Below are 19,244 nucleotides of genomic sequence, written 5' to 3' on the forward strand. Positions count from 1 at the left end.
GTGTCACCGGGAATGTGACCGGGGCAGACAGTATCCTGATTCCTGCCTGGGGCCTTGGGGAGCTGAGGAATAGAAATGATGTCTCAAACTGGACTGAAGACTGGACTCGCATGAGGAGGTCAGACATCCTCCAGAGACTCAGACCTTAGCTGCTGCTTATATTGGATAATGGCCCAGTAATGCGCAATATTTTCTTGGAAATGTGCATTCATATGAACCGTATTACAGTAAACTTTGTTTATCTCACAAAGAAGTGACTTTCTGTGTACATTGTAAGTAATGATGCGTTCACTTAACTGAATAACTGGAGCATTTAAAAGTTGTCTTCTCCCACTGCGAAATAAAGACGCCAGCATGAGTGGGTGGAGCTTCCAGAAGCTCCCCCTGCCCATTCAAACTTGCACCCTGAGCCTGCATGCATATAAGGCTGCAGTGCTGCCACACTGTACTCGGGTGAGTATTTGTCTAAACATGGTCCGGGCGGCTGCTCAGCAGGATGTGGATCAAGGTGTCAGGTGTCCCCTGCTGCTGATCCACTCTTGCTGCCTGGGCACATTCCTGGCAAGTCCACTGTCTAAGTTTAAACTGTGCCCCCTGTCTCTCACCGAGCAGCTGAGGGGAGAGTGTTGGCCCCTGAATTCTGAGCTCCAGCTCATGAGGGTTTTCTTTGTTTTTTTGTTTTTTTTTTGGACGTTTATTATTTTGAATTGTTTTTAACTTGAGTCATTAAACCCTTGATGTTTGCCCTGATTTTAGCTTTACCCTCCCTGTATGTTCGTCCATCTGATTGGTTGCTTTTTACCATCTGATAAAAGAAACAAATCAGGGTCAAATATACCAAATAATGGACTTTAATAAATTATCATTATGTATATACACTTACATTCACATGTGTTGGGCAACATGTTGTTGTTATTTTTTTATTAAAGTTTTTTGGGTGGATGCATGGTTCAGTGGTGTTTTCACAGCCTTTCTCCGTGCAACACATACAACAAACAGCTACAAAATATGCACATTTTTAAAAAAGCATTTATAAAAATGCACATATGATTGTCAACAGTGCAGACAGACAGTCCATTGACAGCAGTGTGTTGCAGTGCCGCAGAGGTTGATCCTCCTCTACTTCTTCTCCGGATCTCATGATGATAGCTGGTGGTGATGTTGACGGAGAAGAAGCTGGAGCAGCAGGTGGAGGATTTAGAAGCACTTCCTGTGGACAATGCTGGGGCCAGCCTCGTCGTACTCCTGCTTGGAGATCCACATCTGCTGGAAGGTGGACAGGGAAGCCAGGATGGAGCCACCGATCCAGACGGAGTACTTCCTCTCAGGAGGAGCAATGATCTGAAGGGAAGGGGAGAAGATGGAAGTGTGAGTGACCAATGCCAGAAAAATATATTTCATTATATCGAGTGTGAAATTAAAAAGCTAAATGATCAATAAAGTGATCAAGTTTTGACCACAATATTATTATTAATTGAGGTGAGTTTCAGCGCAGGTGAGCTTTAAGTATTTGGCTTCAACTTGTGCTTTGCGTCAAGTACCTTGATCTTCATGGTGCTGGGAGCCAGAGCAGTGATCTCCTTCTGCATACGGTCAGCAATACCAGGGTACATGGTGGTACCACCGGACAGGACATTGTTGGCGTACAGGTCCTTGCGGATGTCAATGTCGCACTTCATGATGCTGTTGTAGGCGGTCTCATGGATACCAGCGGACTCCATACCTGGTCAGGTGAGAGGAAAACAGTCAGGAGGGGCGAGGTTTCTGCGCAAGGCAATTGTGTCTCGATGTTGCGTACCAATGAAGGAAGGCTGGAAGAGGGTCTCGGGGCAACGGAACCTCTCGTTTCCGATGGTGATGACCTGACCGTCGGGAAGCTCGTAGCTCTTCTCCAGGGAGGAGGAGGAGGCAGCGGTGGCCATCTCGTTCTCGAAGTCCAGGGCAACATAGCAAAGCTTCTCCTTGATGTCGCGCACGATCTCACGCTCGGCTGTGGGGGCGCAAGTTGATGAGTTTCAAGGTGAAGCGGGACAGTGAAGTGTGAGGTGACGTCATGGTCAGAGGGTCTCACCGGTGGTGACGAAGGAGTAGCCGCGCTCAGTCAGGATCTTCATCAGGTAGTCGGTCAGATCGCGACCAGCCAGGTCCAGACGCATGATGGCGTGGGGGAGAGCGTAACCCTCATAGACTGGGACGTTGTGGGTCACACCGTCACCAGCATCCAGCACGATACCTGAGGAGAGGTGCAGGCAGCCGATCAGACAAGTCCTGGGCTGCAGCATGTCGCGTGTGAGAGATGCCGCCGCGCGCTGTAATCGAATTGCGGCGTTACGTGTCTCTGACCGTCTGGCGCGTCTTGTGTTTTCTACCAGCGTTCGGACAAATTTAATAAAGCGGATCAACGCACATCATATGGAGAGAAGCTTCTCAAATTGGGTATGTCAATGTATTCCACGTTAAACTGAAAAAGAGACAATATATACTTCGTTGCAAATACGAAGTAAAATGTGTAAAAAAGAATTAGTGATTGTATCAACCGGTGTTTCAATATACTACTGTCAAAACGATCAATTTAAACATCTTAATTTATCTTATCCACTGTGCGTAAAATGTTATCAGCAGTTAAGTGTGCTTAATTTTATTTTTCGCTTATGAAGGAAAATATTGTGTGTCTGTGTTTATCGTGTGTATTTGTCGCTGGATGTGAAGCTGTGTGTGGTGATCTGGTGCTGAAGTCTCACCGGTGGTACGGCCGGAAGCGTACAGGGACAGCACAGCCTGGATGGCCACATACATGGCTGGGACGTTGAAGGTCTCAAACATGATCTGGGTCATCTTCTCCCTGTTGGCCTTGGGGTTCAGGGGGGCCTCAGTGAGCAGGGTGGGGTGCTCCTCGGGGGCGACTCTCAGCTCGTTGTAGAAGGTGTGGTGCCAGATCTTCTCCATGTCGTCCCAGTTGGTGATGATACCGTGCTCAATGGGGTACTTCAGGGTCAGGATACCCCTCTTGCTCTGGGCCTCGTCGCCGACGTAGGAGTCCTTCTGACCCATACCGACCATGACACCCTGAAGTGGGCAGAGAGAGAGAGGACATTGGAAAGGTGAGCAGCGGTCGTGACACAATCCATCTAGAACCTGGCGATCGTCTTCACATTAAAGTCTGTACTCTGACGCGCCGGTGCGACATGCGACTGCGCAGACACTGACAGAGAGCAGCTGATTATTCTCCCCCTAATTTTAGCAGGAGGATGTAAGAGTCCAATCACTGCAGCCAGATTTATGAATGATCTATATACATGTCCGAAAATGTGGCAATTTGAGTGTCTAGATGGTGTTTATTTTATTTTATTTATTTAAAAGTATATCTTATTCTATCATCTCCTTTTAACTTTCAAGTTTGTGTGTTGTTTTGGCATTATTTTTCTTTTTCTTTTTTTTTCTTGTGCTCACCTGGTGACGGGGGCGGCCGACGATGGAGGGGAACACAGCCCTGGGGGCATCGTCTCCGGCGAAGCCAGCCTTCACAAGGCCGGAGCCGTTGTCGCACACAAGGGCGGTAGTCTCATCGTCGTCACACATGTTGCTTCTGTTATAAGAGAGGAAGGAATTGGTCAGCTCAATGTACACAATGACACACAAATGAACACAAATTTCGATTCTCACAAGCGCTGCCTTTCTTCTTCTCCAATAATTTAAACAGAATTACGAATTTGACGCTTTTTTAAAACTACAATTTCAATTAAGATGGTGACTTAGAATTCGTATATCTGAATATCAAAGGTATATTACTGAAAACACGGAATATCACAGGTAGCATCAGTAACACACCTTTCAATATATATAATAACATCAATGCAGTTTTTCACTGATTCCGTCAGTTACGCACAAATTAATCCACTTTAACCGGTTTAGAAAAGAGAATATTAATCAATGTGTTCATAAATCCCATTCAATAAAATGTTAATAATTGACAAACTGGGTTTTATCAACATTAAAAGTGAGACTGCTACGAATATATTCATCTTTTCCGTCTAATTTTGAAATACACAACTTTTACGCACTAAAACATTTCTGTTCCGGTGACGATCATTTTAGAAATGAACTGCCACACAAAACCTAATTTCTGTAAATTAAATACCTGTTTTAGAATACATTATACGGATCTAGCATCGATAAATTGCATTTAATTGGTCGACTTCAGCGCCTTCAAATGAAAGGATTAAGCTCTTCTGTCGAGGTTATTTTAAAGTTAAAAATAGGAATTAACTTTTTCAAAAGTTAAATCTCCACTGTCCATCTGAAGTGCGGCCCCGGTTCTGCCTCATCCAGCCCCACGACTCTGGTGTCCCAACCTGGCTGTGCGTCGTGAGCTGAGGCCGGTGGAGTCTCTTACCTTGGGAGTGTGTCTGCGGCTCGGAGAGAAAGACCCAACCAGTGCTGCTGCTGAACCAGCTACGGTCCTGTCACCAGCCGGACCGGCTTTTATACCGGACCGCTGCCATTGACAAAGCGTGGTTCTGGCCCGCATCCCGGCCCTCAGCCATATTAGGATGCTGACAGGGCGAGCGGTGGGCGTGGGACCGCGAGACGGAGCCTCCCTCTCCTGGAGCTGAGGTGTGACGCCATACATGGAACTGTGGCTTTGACCTCCCATCGTGCGTCGCGGACCCACCTCGGGCCGTATAAGGAGCCGGCCGGCCACTGGGGGGGACTCTGGCGGGGGTGCGGGCCATTTGTTACCAAGCAGGGTTATAGATTTGCTGCAAGGAGTCCAATCCAGCCTTGAAATGGGAAAATGCTGCCCTCATCTGAACAGAATTAGGCCACAGCTGAGCCAGGATCAGAACCAGTGACACGCCGTCACCAGAGATCGATACAGGATTGAGTCGATAACACACCGATAAGTGAGATTTGTGAACACACGAACCAAATATATTGAGGATACAGGTTGTCGGTTGATGTCATGTCTATATATAATGGATATATTTCAATGATGAGACAGGTTATGAATATATTACTAGGAATTGGAAAGTGATACAACACATTTTAATACATGTAAACAGATCCAAAATATACGTAATGTAGGCCAATTCTATGGATAAAAGAGACAATAAAGCATTACAGTGACACATATATATACCTTGACGATTGAGGGTGATAAAATGCTGATGCTAAAAGAAAGTCTTATGATCATCGGTAGATTCGATTAGAACTCAAAAGTTACATTTATTTTTATAATATAATGTTGACTAGATGTAATTACACTTAAGAGACAATAATAATCATATCTATAATATATTAGCTAGCTGTTATGAATATAATAATAATAACAATAAATATGAAAAAGCCCAATGGTCCAGTAGAGTTAATTATTATCTAGAAATTAATATAGTCTATCTTTATAGAAATAATTTTTCTTTTGCAAATCTAATACATAATGTAATATCATTGTAATTCAGAACAGAGAGTGATATCTGTAATAATATAATAGTATTAATAGCATTATTGCTTATAGGTATAATCTCATTTATAAGCATAAATAATATTCATACATTACGATAAAGACAACAGCTGGATGCAGTGTACTTTAAAAACATATTTAAAAAAAGATGGAGATGTGCAGAAATGTGATGACGTTGCAGATGTGCATCAAATACTTCTAAACAATGTAGTGGAAATGCAATAGATTTTTAAATAAAATAACTTTCAAAAGTAGATAATACTAACAAGGTTCACAATTAACTGATACTTCCACATGGCGTCTTGAAGACAGAGAGAATTTCTGTCCTCAATCACATAAAAAAGCAGCAGGCCACATCTGAAACTTAATCTGAGTTCACCACTCTGCTCCGTCACTGGAGCACTTGGATTAATTATAACTCTGGTGCCCATGAGCTCGGGCTTTTGCCTTCTTGTGAGTGAGTGTGTGGCTGGGTGGGACAAACACAGAAGGGGTGACAGAGACTGTGTGTGTTCACATGTGTGTCAGCAGGTGTTGCTGCTCGGGGGCCAGAAGGTTTGTAAAAGGAGGTTAAAATAAACCGCAGAGAAGTGACGAACGGTGGAGGAAGCGACAGATGCATGTATGGAAGAAAACAGGCCTGGATTTGGGTTAAAAGAGTCACATGACCTGCAGTGGGAGTAAAAGTCAGCTGGTCGCTGTAAAGTAATCTTAGAGGCTTCAACATGGAACTACTTCCGTTTTGAAAATGGTTTGTTTTGAGAACAGATTTCAAGTTTAATAAAAAAAAGATGGATCGCCTCCCTGCCAGAAAGAAACCAGTTCCGGTGAGACATGTGAGGACCTTGTCTGTCAGACACTCACTGCACAGTGACACACTACACAGAGTAGATCCAGATATATAAGAGATCCTTCAAAGCCTCACATCGAAGACCTCATGATATGGACGGTATCAGTCCAATGAAAGGCAGATATTGGCCCTTGGTACACCCCATTCCACGGGCCATTGAGCATAGTTGGAGCCCACTGGCACATTCACATGAGTGACACGTTCTATGATACGATTCAACGGACCGATGATATTTGTATCGAGCCTGGGGATCTGTTGCAGGGTGGGGCTGGCACTGGCCACTTAGGATCCCACTCTTGACACCGTATGTGTTGAGAGTGAGATGGTCAATGCAGATGACTGTGACTGTGGTTGAAGTGCTTTGGACCAGCTCCACTCCGCAGCTTTTCAATGGCTAATGAGGTTTGATGTTATTTGTTTCCAAGAAAGGCAAGAGAATCCCAATAATGGTCGTTGGAACTGGACCAGTGTATTTATGAAACCATCTCATTCAGGAGCTTAAAGACGCACCTCACTCAGTGGGTCAGACAAATACCATTTAATGTTATGAGACAGTGGCGTGTGCTGGGTGGTGGGGCAGACCCAGGGTGGGGGTGGGAGAGGGGCCTTCAGCAAGCTACTTTTACGCACTAGTCGTGAGCCATTTTGGACCGGGGGCCAGCAAAACGCCTAAAATGTATACGAGCGAGCAGTTGTTGGGGAGTGGGGAGGTGAGGGAAGGTCAGAGGGGGTGAGGAGGAGGAGAGACGGCAGGAGGTGGAGGGAGAGCAGGGGTGGGGACGGGCAGCAGGTGGCAGAGAAGTAGCTGTCAGAGTGGTCATCTGTGACTGAGCTGTAGGGCACAGTGGGGCTCTGGATTTGGTCGAGTTCAGGGGTAGATCTCGCACAGAAGATACTGAGGACGTTGACTAGATGTGAAGATCTATTCTCCCCACGTTTGGAGGACAAGTTCAGCTGAAAATAAGCTTACTATTGGGTCATTTCGGTCTCTTTGATCTCTGGACTTCAAAACTGTCCATCACGCGCTGGAGAGGGACTTTTTTCCACAACTGTTCTGGATGCAACTAAGTTAGCGAATGATATTGAGATAAGTAGTTAAAAGAGTTTGATTCCACTGCAGTGATTTTCTCAGGCAGTGACAAAGCATTCTAGGATGTGTGGTACTAAAGAGATGCCGGTTCACACCTCTGCAGGGTGTGATCGAGGAGGGACTGTGGACACTTCTTCTTGAGTGCATGTGATGAATAAATGTGAACATCAAAATATAGACTAAAAAATGTAATTAATAACAAAAGTATTTTCTTTTAAGTGCAGAGAATTTTGGCTCTAAATATTCAAACGAATGACACGTAGGCTTGCAAGTATGTGGCTGCATAGCTCCTATGATGTTATTAAGGAAGACCTGTGTGTTTAAATAGACCTCTGGAGGAATCTTTTTCACAAACAAAGCTATCTCCACCCATCAACAAGCACCGGTAGAATCCACGCCATTTATATCCAGATACATTTTTAACAGTCAGGATACTTGAGCTAGTTGCTGATTGACGCGAGTGCTTCACTCTACACACTGAAAAGGGAGTTTAAAAATAGTCCCTCAGCCATGATTGATTCATTCATGCTAACCAGCATGGCTGCCTGTGTCCATCTGCGCATGTTTGCATCCCTAAGTACGGTTGTTTACCACGCTGTCAGCTGAGAGCGTGTTCACCAAAATGCTGTCCACTCGATCCTCCTCAAATCCCACTGCAACAGAAGAAGCCCCCATTAGGCGAGAGCTGAGGAGGAAACCGGGGTCTCATATTTACAAACAAAAGTGTATAAAAGGGCAAACAAAAATGAAATGAGAATAAAACTCCAGCTAACATCTATGCATTCTGTGAGTTTCATTTTTTAAAATTGGAATGTAAATACCAATAATACAATGTGAGTGACAACACTGACAGGTACTGACCACTGCACAATGCTGCAGTCGCACAACAAGGATTTGGTTGAGACAAGATCATGTGATCAGGGCCAACATGCACCTCTACGGCTGAATTTATGCATAAATACTTAGATTTTAATCTTGTAATTACCATTCTTTTCACTCTTCAAAAACAGTTGTTCCTTGCCGGCAGCCATAAATAGCTGCGGGCGCACCGGTGTGACGAGCAACAGCACATGGATCTGGAATTAGCGGCCCAGGAAGAAGGACTCGATTGAGAAGCACCTGATCAGCTGTTCGGACCAGCTGGGCGAGCAACTGCTGACCACAGCAAAACAACAACATCGATGCAAATACACACTGACTTGAAAGCATCAGCTGCCGTTGTCACCTTTATCCTGAAGCAGATTCCAGACGAGGGTCATACTGTATTTGAGGGGAAATTACGTCTTTCTTTTCAGACCAAACAGTCTGCATGGTCCACGCATTGGATACAGCGCCGCCCAGTGGTCAAATCAATCATAGCATAAACAGGAGACAAGTCTGGCAATTCCCTTTATTCAGAAAAAAATAAATATGACAATCTTGTGATTATTAGGCAGCCCACTATCCAACAATAAACTTCTGTTTTCAATTTAATTAACCTAGAAAAGATGAGATGTTATTTACACCAAGAACCTGAGTAAAGTCTGAGTGGCCCAAACCAGCTTTATTCAAACCACAATTTTCTATTGATTAGAAAGGAAATTACTATTACAACATTAGATCTGAAAGGAGCAGTTTTCAAACTGACTGTGTGTGGAATTCTTGGCAAAATGAGACCTTGCGAAAGCAGACTGATGAGACAATAGAGAAAACAAAATTATTCAATATGATATATGGCACAATACTGAAGTACTGCAGCAAATAATCAATAAGTATCTATACTCACACTTGTATGGAGATAGTATCCAGATTTGATGCTTCTTTTTATCCAAGTAGTATATTTAAAATTAAATAAAGGTTGTTATAAAAATGCATTATATGAGTTGTAAATGCTTCAACAAACAGAGCTCATTCCAGATATATGACAATGACTTCATAAGTGAATCTATAGCAACAAACAAATATGTGCACTAACAACACAAACAGCCAATTTGTCTAAATATAAAGTATTTAAAAGAGACATTCACAAAATCTGAAGATGATAAAACATCTTGTGGTGAACAATGGATTTCAGAAAATATAATGTATTTTGAAAAGCGCCATGATTTTATACAAATGAGTCCAAGGCCACAAGAGGGTGATCTGGCACTTCACTTTGTGTTTGGCCTCTTCTCCTCTAAGGTGACACCAACAGGCTCCTGAAGAGCTTCAAGTTTTCACACACAAATATAAAAACAAATTATATATATATATATATATATATATATATATATATATATATATATATTCAGCAGTGCGGTGCAACCTTATTAGAACATTGACAGTGACTTGAGCAGACTCTCCAAAGTTTTAAATCACGAGTTTTGGTTCTTAATTGTCTCCTCTACACACCTGCTGAATTCCTGTTCTTCTTAGTCCAGTGTTGCAAACAACCTGAGCCTTAAATAGATTCTTTTCCTCAGGTTCCAAAGCCACCGCCCCGTCCTCTTACGTTGTCTCCATTCTCACCTCAGCGCATGCTTCTGCGCCTCCTGCATAAACGCCTGCTTCTCCATCAGTTTTCGGAACAGGCCTTGAGAGTTTCTGAGCAGCTCGGAGTGTTGGCCGCACTCGGCGACGCGCCTCTGGTCCAACACAGCTACGGCGTTTGCGTTCTGGATGGTGGAGAGACGATGAGCGATGATGATCACCGTCCTCCCTGTGGAGTGAAAGTCACACTTCAGTGGAAGGTTTTACATGAGGTGAAATGATGCAAACAAATATAGAATCAAACATGATCCAACATGTCTCTTGTAAGCTTGGTCATACTGCACGCTACAATCTCAAAAGAGTGGTAAAAGGGCGCCCCTTATGGGTGAACAAATGAACGTACAGCAGGAATAATAATCATCAATTTATTGTGGCCGCTCTACTTTGTATTCACTATATACTTGACTAGTTTACCATATGTGTGAGTAGCTTATAGTTACAGCCGCAACATCATGCTTGTGCTTTGGTCACGCACCTTCCATTAGACGCTCCAAAGCTTCCTGCACCAGGAACTCATTCTCAGCATCCAGCGCACTGACGGGGAAAAAAAAAATATCTGAGAGGTCACATTTTACTATCCCTGATAAGAACCATGTCATGTCAACCTTCCAGCAACACTGTTTGTTTGTACAGCAGCAATAACTACTTCGATACGACAAACCTCTGGCTACGAGTAGATCAGATTGATCAGTCATTATTATCCAGCCAGCTCTTCTAAACCACATACAAGTGACTGTTAAGTACTAGGATTTATTTATCCATAAATCAATAGTGATAGAGATGTGTGTTTCATTTTTGCAAGTATTGCGTCGTAAATTTGCTTGGGATTTATAGCTTTATCAGCGCAGCAAAAGTCTATCTGGTACACTTCAAAATGGCCGACAAACACCACTCGGTTCCTGTTTCAAGTCGATATTAAGCACTCAGTCATTAACAACTTGATTTAAAAATCAATGATCGGGGCTTTACGCAATATATGTGAAACATCCACGCTTATTTATTTACTTTTACCGCTGTCCTCTTGTTCTGCTGTCATACGGTCAGTGTCACTCAACCTTCCATTATGGAGGGTCTCACTACTGCCCAATGAAGCTTAGCTTTCACTCATGCTGGTACTCTTCTGTCAAAGAGCACCACTGGCAGTCATCTCCATCCTGCCTGCACTCTCCTCTTCACCTCCCTCCAGATTAATTCCTTCTATCTTTTGGTTTTTGTGTGCATGAGGAGACACTTAGAAATGCTGCTATCATTTACGAATCAAAGAGGAAACTGAGAACCCTGCTCTATTTTCTTGTCAGTAACACCCTCAGTAAACAGTAAAACTAATAAAATTTTAAATTAATTAAAAATAATTCATTAAAATTAAATTGGCAAGTCAAAGTTTGTCTCACCTGGTGGCTTCATCTAAAAGCAGGATCTTTGGATTCTGAGGGGAAATAGAAACAAATATTTGATCCAGAAACCTTTGAATAAAATGACTTCAATGACAAGTCGTCCATTAGATAGACGGCAGGTGAGCAGCAAAAAGCTCCATAAAGGTGGGACAGGATGAGTGCTTTAAGTGCTTGACCTGTCTTAAAAGAATGGTGGAAGTAAAGCAGCAGAGCACTTACTTTGAGAAGAGCTCTGGCAATGGCAATTCGCTGCTTCTGACCACCTGAGATGTAAGAGATAAAGTAAGATAAAGTTTCAATGAAATAGTGAATGACAAGCAATCCCTGATGAAACAGATCCATGGCAAATGTTGCTGACAATGATGTTGCTCAGAAGAAAAATCAAACACCAGAGTGTGGGAATTTTGACTCCCAGTTGAATAACCTGATTCAGCTGAGCAACTGAGAACATAAAGCAACAAGTTAGACAGGAGAGACACAGTTCAGCTCACCTGACAGCAGCACTCCCTTCTCTCCAACAACAGTGTCGAAGCCTCTGGGGAAGGCCTGGATGAACTCATACGCATTGGCCACTCGAGCAGCTCTGTAGACATCCTCTGTGGTCACTGCTGCCGGATCGCTGGCACCATACGCAATATTCTCCCTGATCGAAGAGGAGAAGAGCACTGGCTCCTGGAGGAGAGAGCAGGTCAGGGACGCTGAACCTTCTCAGGCAAAGGAGAAGGGACTGCTGGAGGATCTTTACCTGACTGACAGTCCCGACATGACTTCTCAGCCAGTAGGGATTCAGATCTCTGATGTCGTGCCCATCGATGGTGATGACACCTTCATCCGGGTCATACAGCCGGAGCAGCAGCGAGACCAGGGTGGACTTCCCGGACCCACTGTGTCCCACAACAGCCATGATGGTACCAGCTGGGACCAGGAGGTTCAGATTGTGAAAGATGGGAGCCTCTTTGCGTGTTGGGTAAGCGAAGGAGACGTTGTGGAATTCCAGTCGACCTTTCAGCTGCTCACAGGGAAGAACCAGACCCTCTGAGGAGAAGGTGGATGAGATTGAGTGCCACTTGTAGACAATAATACTTCAGTACATCAGCGCTATATTGGTGATATTACTTAAAAAAGTGCATGTCAAACATCAAATTCACCTTGACAATATCTGCCAGTCTATCTCACCGAGTGGATAAAACAATTTCCGTCAATACACTTAGCAGGACAACAACAACAGCCCAAATTATCATATACAAATAATAGTTTTATAAAGAGACGCCATTTGGCTCATCAATGATATACATTTATTTAAAGAATAATCCACTGTCATGGACCCTGGTACCAACCGTTCAGTGGGAACTCCGGCCTCCTGTCCAGCAGCTCCCACAATCGCGTTCCAGCACCAAAACCCTTCATCAACTCGGAGTAGAAAGAGCTCAAGCCTGGCAAACCAGGAACACTAGTGTCACATTTTGCAAGTATATTAAAGTATCAACCAACAAAATGTTAGGTTATCTATATATAGCCTCATCAATGCCATAAATAAGCGATTAATTTAGAAAAGATTTTTTTTACCCGATCCATGTATTTTAGCTAATTTTCCAAATGAAAAATATTCCAAATACAATGCGCTCAACCGGACAGCAAGTGGCATTAGCCTGGTGGAGCTTCAATAACCCTGGAGGTTAAAACCTTGAAAACGTTGACAACACGTCCTTATAATAGTCACATGACAATTGATGATTTCAGCGATGCAGCTCTCCAGCCTTTGACATGCCTCAACTAGAGAGAATATGTAGATGTATCGTTGCTGTCGTGACTACAGCAGATTCCATGGAGTAAGTAAAACTAATATATGAAGCATGACAAGTGAAAACAAGGAACAGTCACATGACACCTTCTGTTTCATGGACTCATAGTGAAACTAAAGGGCAGTTATGTAGCTAATAATCTAATTTTAAGCGGTGAAGACTCCACAAATCAGAATCAATTGCCTTGTCATAAACTGAAGGCAGGTTTCAGATGGAACTTCTAGTTTGTGCTCCATGCCAATCAGAGATGTGATTTCAGTTTATAGATTACAAGCTCCGCGGTTTCCTCCTTGAACCGTGAGATTCATGCTACGATATATTGAAAGACCGTTTACGAGGATGACATGAGTGTGAATGTTTACCAGCAACACTTATTCCCACCCAGAAAGTGTACATGAGGAAAGAGGAGAGCTCCCCCACTGTCATGTGCTGGCTGGCCATCAGCAGACCTCCTTTGTAGAGCACCGACAGAATCATGATGTTACCACTGAGGCCCGTCTGAAACACACACACAGGCAGCTGGTTAATCATGTTACCGAGGATCTGCTGCGGCAAGACTTCCTGACACACACAAGTAAACTGATTTCATCCCTGCACATGATGCCTGAGGCCGCAGCACATCCATAAGTTATTGACTTAAGAGGCACGTGTGTCTGGTTAAAAACTATAATAGTTTCTGTGCATCTGTGCATGTTACGCTTCACATTTCAGATTTGCAAAGGGTTAAAACCACAGCAGTTAGGAGCTTTCGTACGTCTTTCTGAACAAAAAGGTTTTCAGGCCTGTTTTAAATGAGCTTTCAGTTCTGTCGATCAGTTTAAACAGATGACCTTGTTGTTCGGATGTTGTCATTGTTCAACACAAGCTATTAATTGGAATGGCCAAGTCAGAGGATTCTTGATGAACCTGTTGCCAGGTGTGGACAGAAAAATGTGGACAAACGGGAAGTGGCCAAACAGTGTACACACGTCTCCACAACAGAAGATGATTGAATAATAATTTGTTTGATCAGTTGAACAGGCAACAAATTCGGTGATGGAGTTGTTATTCTGCTTCTTCTCTCAGCTCCCCATCAGCCTCCTCCACTTTCAACTATCTTTATCACCCCTCCCAGTTCCACCCATACGTTTCATTACAACCTCCATGAATCTCATTGTTTATCTTCCTCTCCTCCACTTTCCTGGTATCTCCATCTCCAACATTTCCCACCGTCTCTCCTCCCAACCTGTCTGAAGTCCCAAGTTTGTCTCCATACTTCTCTACATGAACTAATATCATTACTGATAGAGGGGCATCAAACAAAGACTGCGGCTTCTTCACTGGAAGTCGACCAGGCCACTACCTGGAACTCAATGTCTCACCATGTGACACCATGACTTGTAAAAAAAAAGGATACAATTATAGGTAACTCTCTCCTTTATGAACTCTCGCCCGCCAAACTAATTCATGAGGTCAGAGATTTATATTTCAATACAGTCATCCCCCTTTCCATTTACACCTCCAACTCCCCATTCTTTCCTTATTCTATTTCACTTTATGGTACGTTTGTTGGTGATCTCTATTTCAGTAAAAAAAAAAAAAAATGAAAATGACTTGTAACATGTCTTATCTTCTCATATAAAAAGAAGAGAACAAAGGAAAAAAGAGTAGCACGAGACAGACGCGCAGCCTTTACTTAGACTTATGTTAATAGTTATATTACCTCATAAAACTCCTCTATTAGTACATAATTTGCAAAGCAAAAACCCACGCTTCAATGAAGTTGAAGTCAAACACCAATGCTAAGCTAATGCAAATGCTATATGTTAACACAAAACATGAGTCAAAGAAATAATTAAGAAGCACTTGACTATTTGTTTCAATTCTTACAAGACTGAAGCTAAGTTTGAAGCTATTTTTGAGCAAGATGCAGCCAGGCAGAAACACTGCCAGCCCACCACAGACAACACACTTACCACTCCAAAGAAGCCGGCTCGCAGTAAAGCTTCACTCCTTGCCAGACTGAGAACGTGATCGATCTTCTGCATGTACGTGGTGACCTCTGACAGCTCCTTGCCAAACGCACGAACTGTTCTCAAGTTACTGATGCGCTCCTCTGCCAACTGAAACACACAGGAATGATGACATTCGTGTGAATGAAGTCACCAAACGCAGACAGAAGTAGCTAACAGTAGCAGTGTCTGACGATAAGTGCAGCTGAAGTGATAAGTGCAGCAGTGAGATGCTGTAATAGGTGGTGGGGGCGGGGGTCATGCCGCTGTGCTTGAACTGTGTATATTTGTCTTGACACGGCCATCAAGTTTATTACCACCATAGAGCCTGTGTGCATTGGCAAACATGTTTTCTCTGTATCAATGGCTTGTAGGAATCATATCCTCAAACCAGACATGAAATGGAAAACAGAGGTGGAGTGCACGTCTCGTACCTGTGTGGCTTGTGCTAGTGCATCCTGAGTCCGCTTTGAGATGGAGCGCAGGTATCTGCCGTAGATCACCGCCATGAGGGCCACGGGAGGAACGATGAGCAGCACGAAGCTCGCCAGGGAAGGAGAGACATAGAACTAGATGCCAGGAAAAAGATGAAGACTTGTTCACAAGGAAGTTGACCTGAAAGAGCTCCCAGTAACCATGACCGTTATCTCTGAACACTTTGTTTGTCTAACAAGGAAATTAATCATTCTTTATTGGACGGAAAACATTTGTCAGCCAATAACAGACGGTTATGAAGTGATATTTGGAGGCATTGACAAATGAGCACATTTTTGTTCATGGCAGAGTTGCATGACAACCATCATCTTGGAATGATGGAGACAGCGGTCATATGTGAGGGTGAGGCCTCTGCTCCAGATTTCACAGTGACTGAAACCGTTCCTGTTGTGCAAATTTAGACATTCACTTCCTTATGCCTGACAAACACACACGCTTTTGTTTCACTATCTTTGTGAGGACCTCTCATTGCCATAATGCTTTCCTCAGCCTCTCACCCTTAACTGAACCATACAAAAAACAAACGGCTAACCTTAACCAGGACTCTGAACCAAACTTAAACCCTTATTATAATGAATAACCCGGTTATTTCAACACTTTCACCCATCAAAACTCTATGTGGACCGGCCAAAATGTCTTCACGAGAGCAGTGTCTTGTCAAAGATTGGTCCCCACAAGAATACTAATACATGTACACACACAAGCACGCATATTCCCACACACAGAAAATGCGCTAAAAGAGAAATATTTTAAAACAATCAATAAATATAATAAAGATGGTGTTGGCTGCTGACACATAAACTCAAATGTGTTACTTTTTTGAGGACATTGGGAAATTTTAAGATTCAGAAAGAGTTTTCGTCTCAGTTGACAAAGGACAACATTACATTTACAACTAGATGATCTGCTGATTAAAATATCAATATTATATATGTCATGTATATGCTATTATTATATTGCTCACCATCATGCTGACGCCAGCAGTTGCCTGGGCGACGGCTCTCAGACCATCCGACAGATTGTCAGTGATGGAGTAGCCGACCACTGCTGTGTCTGCAGAGAGGCGGTTTATCAGCTCCCCTGTCCTGTTCTTGTCAAAAAACGCCACTTCTTGTCGGAGAATAGAGGAGAAGACGGAGGCGCGGAGATCACGGATAATCTGCTGCCCTGAATGCAGAAAATGTAGTGAAAGTGAGAAGTCAAACTTGGCCTGCATGAGATGGGAAGGGAGAAGCACTTGAATAAAGAGTAGCACTGAATTGAAGAAATACAAAAACAAAAAACTGACAACAACAATTGTGTGGCTACATTTAGACAGCTTTGAACTTTGGCTCATTGGGCGGCATGGAGGTTTAAAACTGCATGTGGACATTGGGTGGAAGGTTCCTGAAGCAATTTCCTAATCTATTTCTAAGTAACTGAATAAGCTGTACAGGATGTAAATGCCTGAATGCCATTTTAGAGCTGTTGGAGAGTCTTAACCAGTCAGGGCTGTTTTGTCAGAAAGATGAAAACAAGTACGATACTCCCATTTTTTTGCCCCTTTGTCTTGTGAGCTGCACTTCTTTGTGCATGCTTTGTACTCTCACTGGGGTAGAACAAAAGCACCTGAAACCAGTGATGCTGTTGACTTGGTCATGGCTCTTATCTCACCTGAGATCTGCATGAGGTAGACCCTGGCAGCATTAGCCGCTCCGCCACACAGAAACACTCCAGTGAGCAAGATGCACAGAGACGTCAGGGAGGCGGTCATCGATTCTGTGTCTGCCCCAGTGGAGTAGATAGTGTCAATCACTTTACCCAGCAGGAACGGAGCTGACATGGTCACGGCACTCGAGACGGTGAGGAAGCCAACGGCAGCTGAAATGAAAATCACAGAATAAGCCAACAAAAAAAAAAAGAGACACCAACACTACAGCCACTCAACTGACCAACAAATGCCGCAATTGTAACACTGGAAATCTTCCAGTAAAAGTTTCCATCTTTCTGATTGCTGTGAAATGTTTTAAATGGCATAGCTTTATTTTTTTTTTAAATGTTGGTTTTCTTTTAGAGTTGTAGTTCATGATAAAGAATATTGCTACAGACTTGAACACTTACATCTTGTTTTTCAATTTTACAATATTTTAATTTAATTTTCTTCTTTTTCTTTACGCTAAATTTAATTATAATCTATTGGAACACAAAATTTTCTGCCTTTATCTTTATGTAAAAAAACATTTCCAAGACAAGAGCTATATACATATATACTTAGTAATATAAAGGTAATCACCATAGAAAAACAGGTAACATCCTAGTAATTTACATCTCAACAGTCATTCAAATGCAAAAATAACATTCACCCGCCAGCCTCCATCTCTCCGGGTGAGCCAGCTTGAGGATCCTCCTGACATCCTCCAGGGGGACTGTGGCCGGTGTGTGGCCTTTTTCCGTGTCCGTGTTGGTCTTCACGGATCCGGGTGTGGTGGGCGTGGAGGCAGCTGAGGAGCTCGCAAAGGCTACAGATGTTCGGGTCCATGATACGGGGGAGTGAGAGGGGAACACGGAGCGACCCCGTGGTGTGGAACACGGAGACCCCCGGTTTAACGAGAGAGAGAAGCCGGTTATCGGCGAGGATTTTGCCCTTGTCCAGTGTCGGCTCCTCCGGGGAACAGTTGACTCGGCGGACCGGTGTTCCAGCCATAACATCCTCGATGGAGGAACCTTCAGTCTTGTTATATGAACCATCCACGGACACTTCGATACTCCAGTTAAAATCCACATAGTGTCCGACTGTTTTTGGTTTCAGTTCCACTTAACTCCAGTTTCTACAGGAGAATGCACATCTCCACCGTGGTGCTCGATCCTGGTCCCTCCTCGTCCGGCGTGGGGTCGCTACATTCTGGAGATTTGACGGTTATTGTGTGTTTATCTGCGTCTGACAGCTTGTTTGAATCGCTTATCTCCGAGCAGCTAGCTCACAACACCCACCTGTCACTGTCGTCTGTCGCCGAGTGTTTGCTCTGCAGGACGCTCGAACACCTAGCAGCGACGAATCCAAACCTCCAGGAAGGGAAGAGAAGTGAGGGGAAGTGAAAAGAAAAGGTGACCCTGGGTGTGTGACTGACACCACCGCGGCTCCTGCTGCTGCTGCTGCTCGACACGCGATTCCAATGGCTGAGCAAAGTTTCTCAGACGTGGCTAATCGAACTAGGCTCGTCGATTGCTTTGTCAATAATTAAGTAACTGGTCTCTTGTTCATGTATTTCAAAACAGTTACATAATTTCTGTCCCTTCTTTATAGACATAATGGATAGCTCATAATATGGACTTTGATGGGTTTCCTCAGGTTCTTCGGTTGATATATCCCTTTGTAGATTAGATTCAATGGCCTCTTGTGAAATAATCATTTTGCTTTTCCCACACATGATTTTCATCATGTATGTAACTGATATTTGATTTAATATTTTGAAGAAAACATGATTTTATTTACTTTATCTTGAGTGTTTGAAGTCATTATGTGCAGACTCCTGATTATCATCCAGACCAAGTAGTTCCTAGCTAAAGATATTGAAATTTAACACAAGTAGTGGCAGTTAGCGCTTATATTTTTCACGTTTCTGGATTGTAAGATGATAAAACTCCTGCTACTTCTACTTCTACCATATAGCTAC

The 19,244-nt window shown here is 43.4% G+C and overlaps 3 protein-coding genes across 3 annotated transcripts in view; 1 reads left to right on the top strand and 2 right to left on the bottom strand.

Annotated features, from left to right (window-relative positions):
• Positions 1–906: 906 nt before the first annotated feature.
• acta1b (actin alpha 1, skeletal muscle b) lies at positions 907–4,446 on the bottom strand. The gene is made up of 7 exons (XM_053866431.1): positions 4,394–4,446; positions 3,451–3,586; positions 2,742–3,066; positions 2,072–2,233; positions 1,799–1,990; positions 1,542–1,723; positions 907–1,341 (listed from the first exon to the last, which is right to left on the bottom strand). The coding sequence occupies exons 2-7, from the start codon at positions 3,577–3,579 to the stop codon at positions 1,198–1,200; spliced, it is 1,134 nt and encodes a 377-aa protein (XP_053722406.1). The 5' UTR covers positions 3,580–3,586; positions 4,394–4,446; the 3' UTR covers positions 907–1,197.
• Positions 4,447–7,395: 2,949 nt separating this feature from the next.
• Positions 7,396–19,244, top strand: part of urb2 (URB2 ribosome biogenesis homolog) — a 32,475-nt gene continuing 20,626 nt past the window's right edge. Inside the window, exon 1 of the mRNA XM_053866429.1 lies at positions 7,396–7,405. The gene's annotated coding sequence lies outside the window, so the exon portion shown is untranslated. The remainder of the gene's footprint in view (positions 7,406–19,244) is intronic.
• abcb10 (ATP-binding cassette, sub-family B (MDR/TAP), member 10) lies at positions 8,787–18,733 on the bottom strand. The gene is made up of 14 exons (XM_053866430.1): positions 18,562–18,733; positions 17,934–18,472; positions 17,245–17,451; positions 16,556–16,758; positions 15,531–15,665; positions 15,061–15,207; positions 13,468–13,603; positions 12,641–12,736; positions 12,049–12,338; positions 11,795–11,975; positions 11,523–11,566; positions 11,301–11,335; positions 10,385–10,443; positions 8,787–10,078 (listed from the first exon to the last, which is right to left on the bottom strand). Exons 2-14 carry the CDS (start codon positions 18,352–18,354, stop codon positions 9,885–9,887), a joined length of 2,148 nt encoding a protein of 715 aa, XP_053722405.1. The 5' UTR covers positions 18,355–18,472; positions 18,562–18,733; the 3' UTR covers positions 8,787–9,884.

Source organism: Synchiropus splendidus, chromosome 5, assembly GCF_027744825.2.
Source record: "Synchiropus splendidus isolate RoL2022-P1 chromosome 5, RoL_Sspl_1.0, whole genome shotgun sequence".
Classification (NCBI taxonomy): Eukaryota; Metazoa; Chordata; class Actinopteri; order Syngnathiformes; family Callionymidae; genus Synchiropus; species Synchiropus splendidus.

What these genes read in the sequence shown, in the direction of transcription:
- acta1b (XM_053866431.1), bottom strand. Translation starts at nt 3,579, where the DNA reads ATGTGTGACGACGATGAGACTACCGCCCTTGTGTGCGACAACGGCTCC. An exon ending in CGCTTCCGGCCGTACCACCG is followed by an intron (nt 2,234 to 2,741) that starts GTGAGACTTCAG and finishes ACCTCTCCTCAG; the next exon opens with GTATCGTGCTGGATGCTGGT. An exon ending in CCAGCACCATGAAGATCAAG is followed by an intron (nt 1,342 to 1,541) that starts GTACTTGACGCA and finishes CCTTCCCTTCAG; the next exon opens with ATCATTGCTCCTCCTGAGAG.
- abcb10 (XM_053866430.1), bottom strand. Translation starts at nt 18,354, where the DNA reads ATGTGGATTTTAACTGGAGTATCGAAGTGTCCGTGGATGGTTCATATA. An exon ending in CTACCTCATGCAGATCTCAG is followed by an intron (nt 16,759 to 17,244) that starts GTGAGATAAGAG and finishes TTCTGCATTCAG; the next exon opens with GGCAGCAGATTATCCGTGAT. An exon ending in CACTAGCACAAGCCACACAG is followed by an intron (nt 15,208 to 15,530) that starts GTACGAGACGTG and finishes TGTGTGTTTCAG; the next exon opens with TTGGCAGAGGAGCGCATCAG.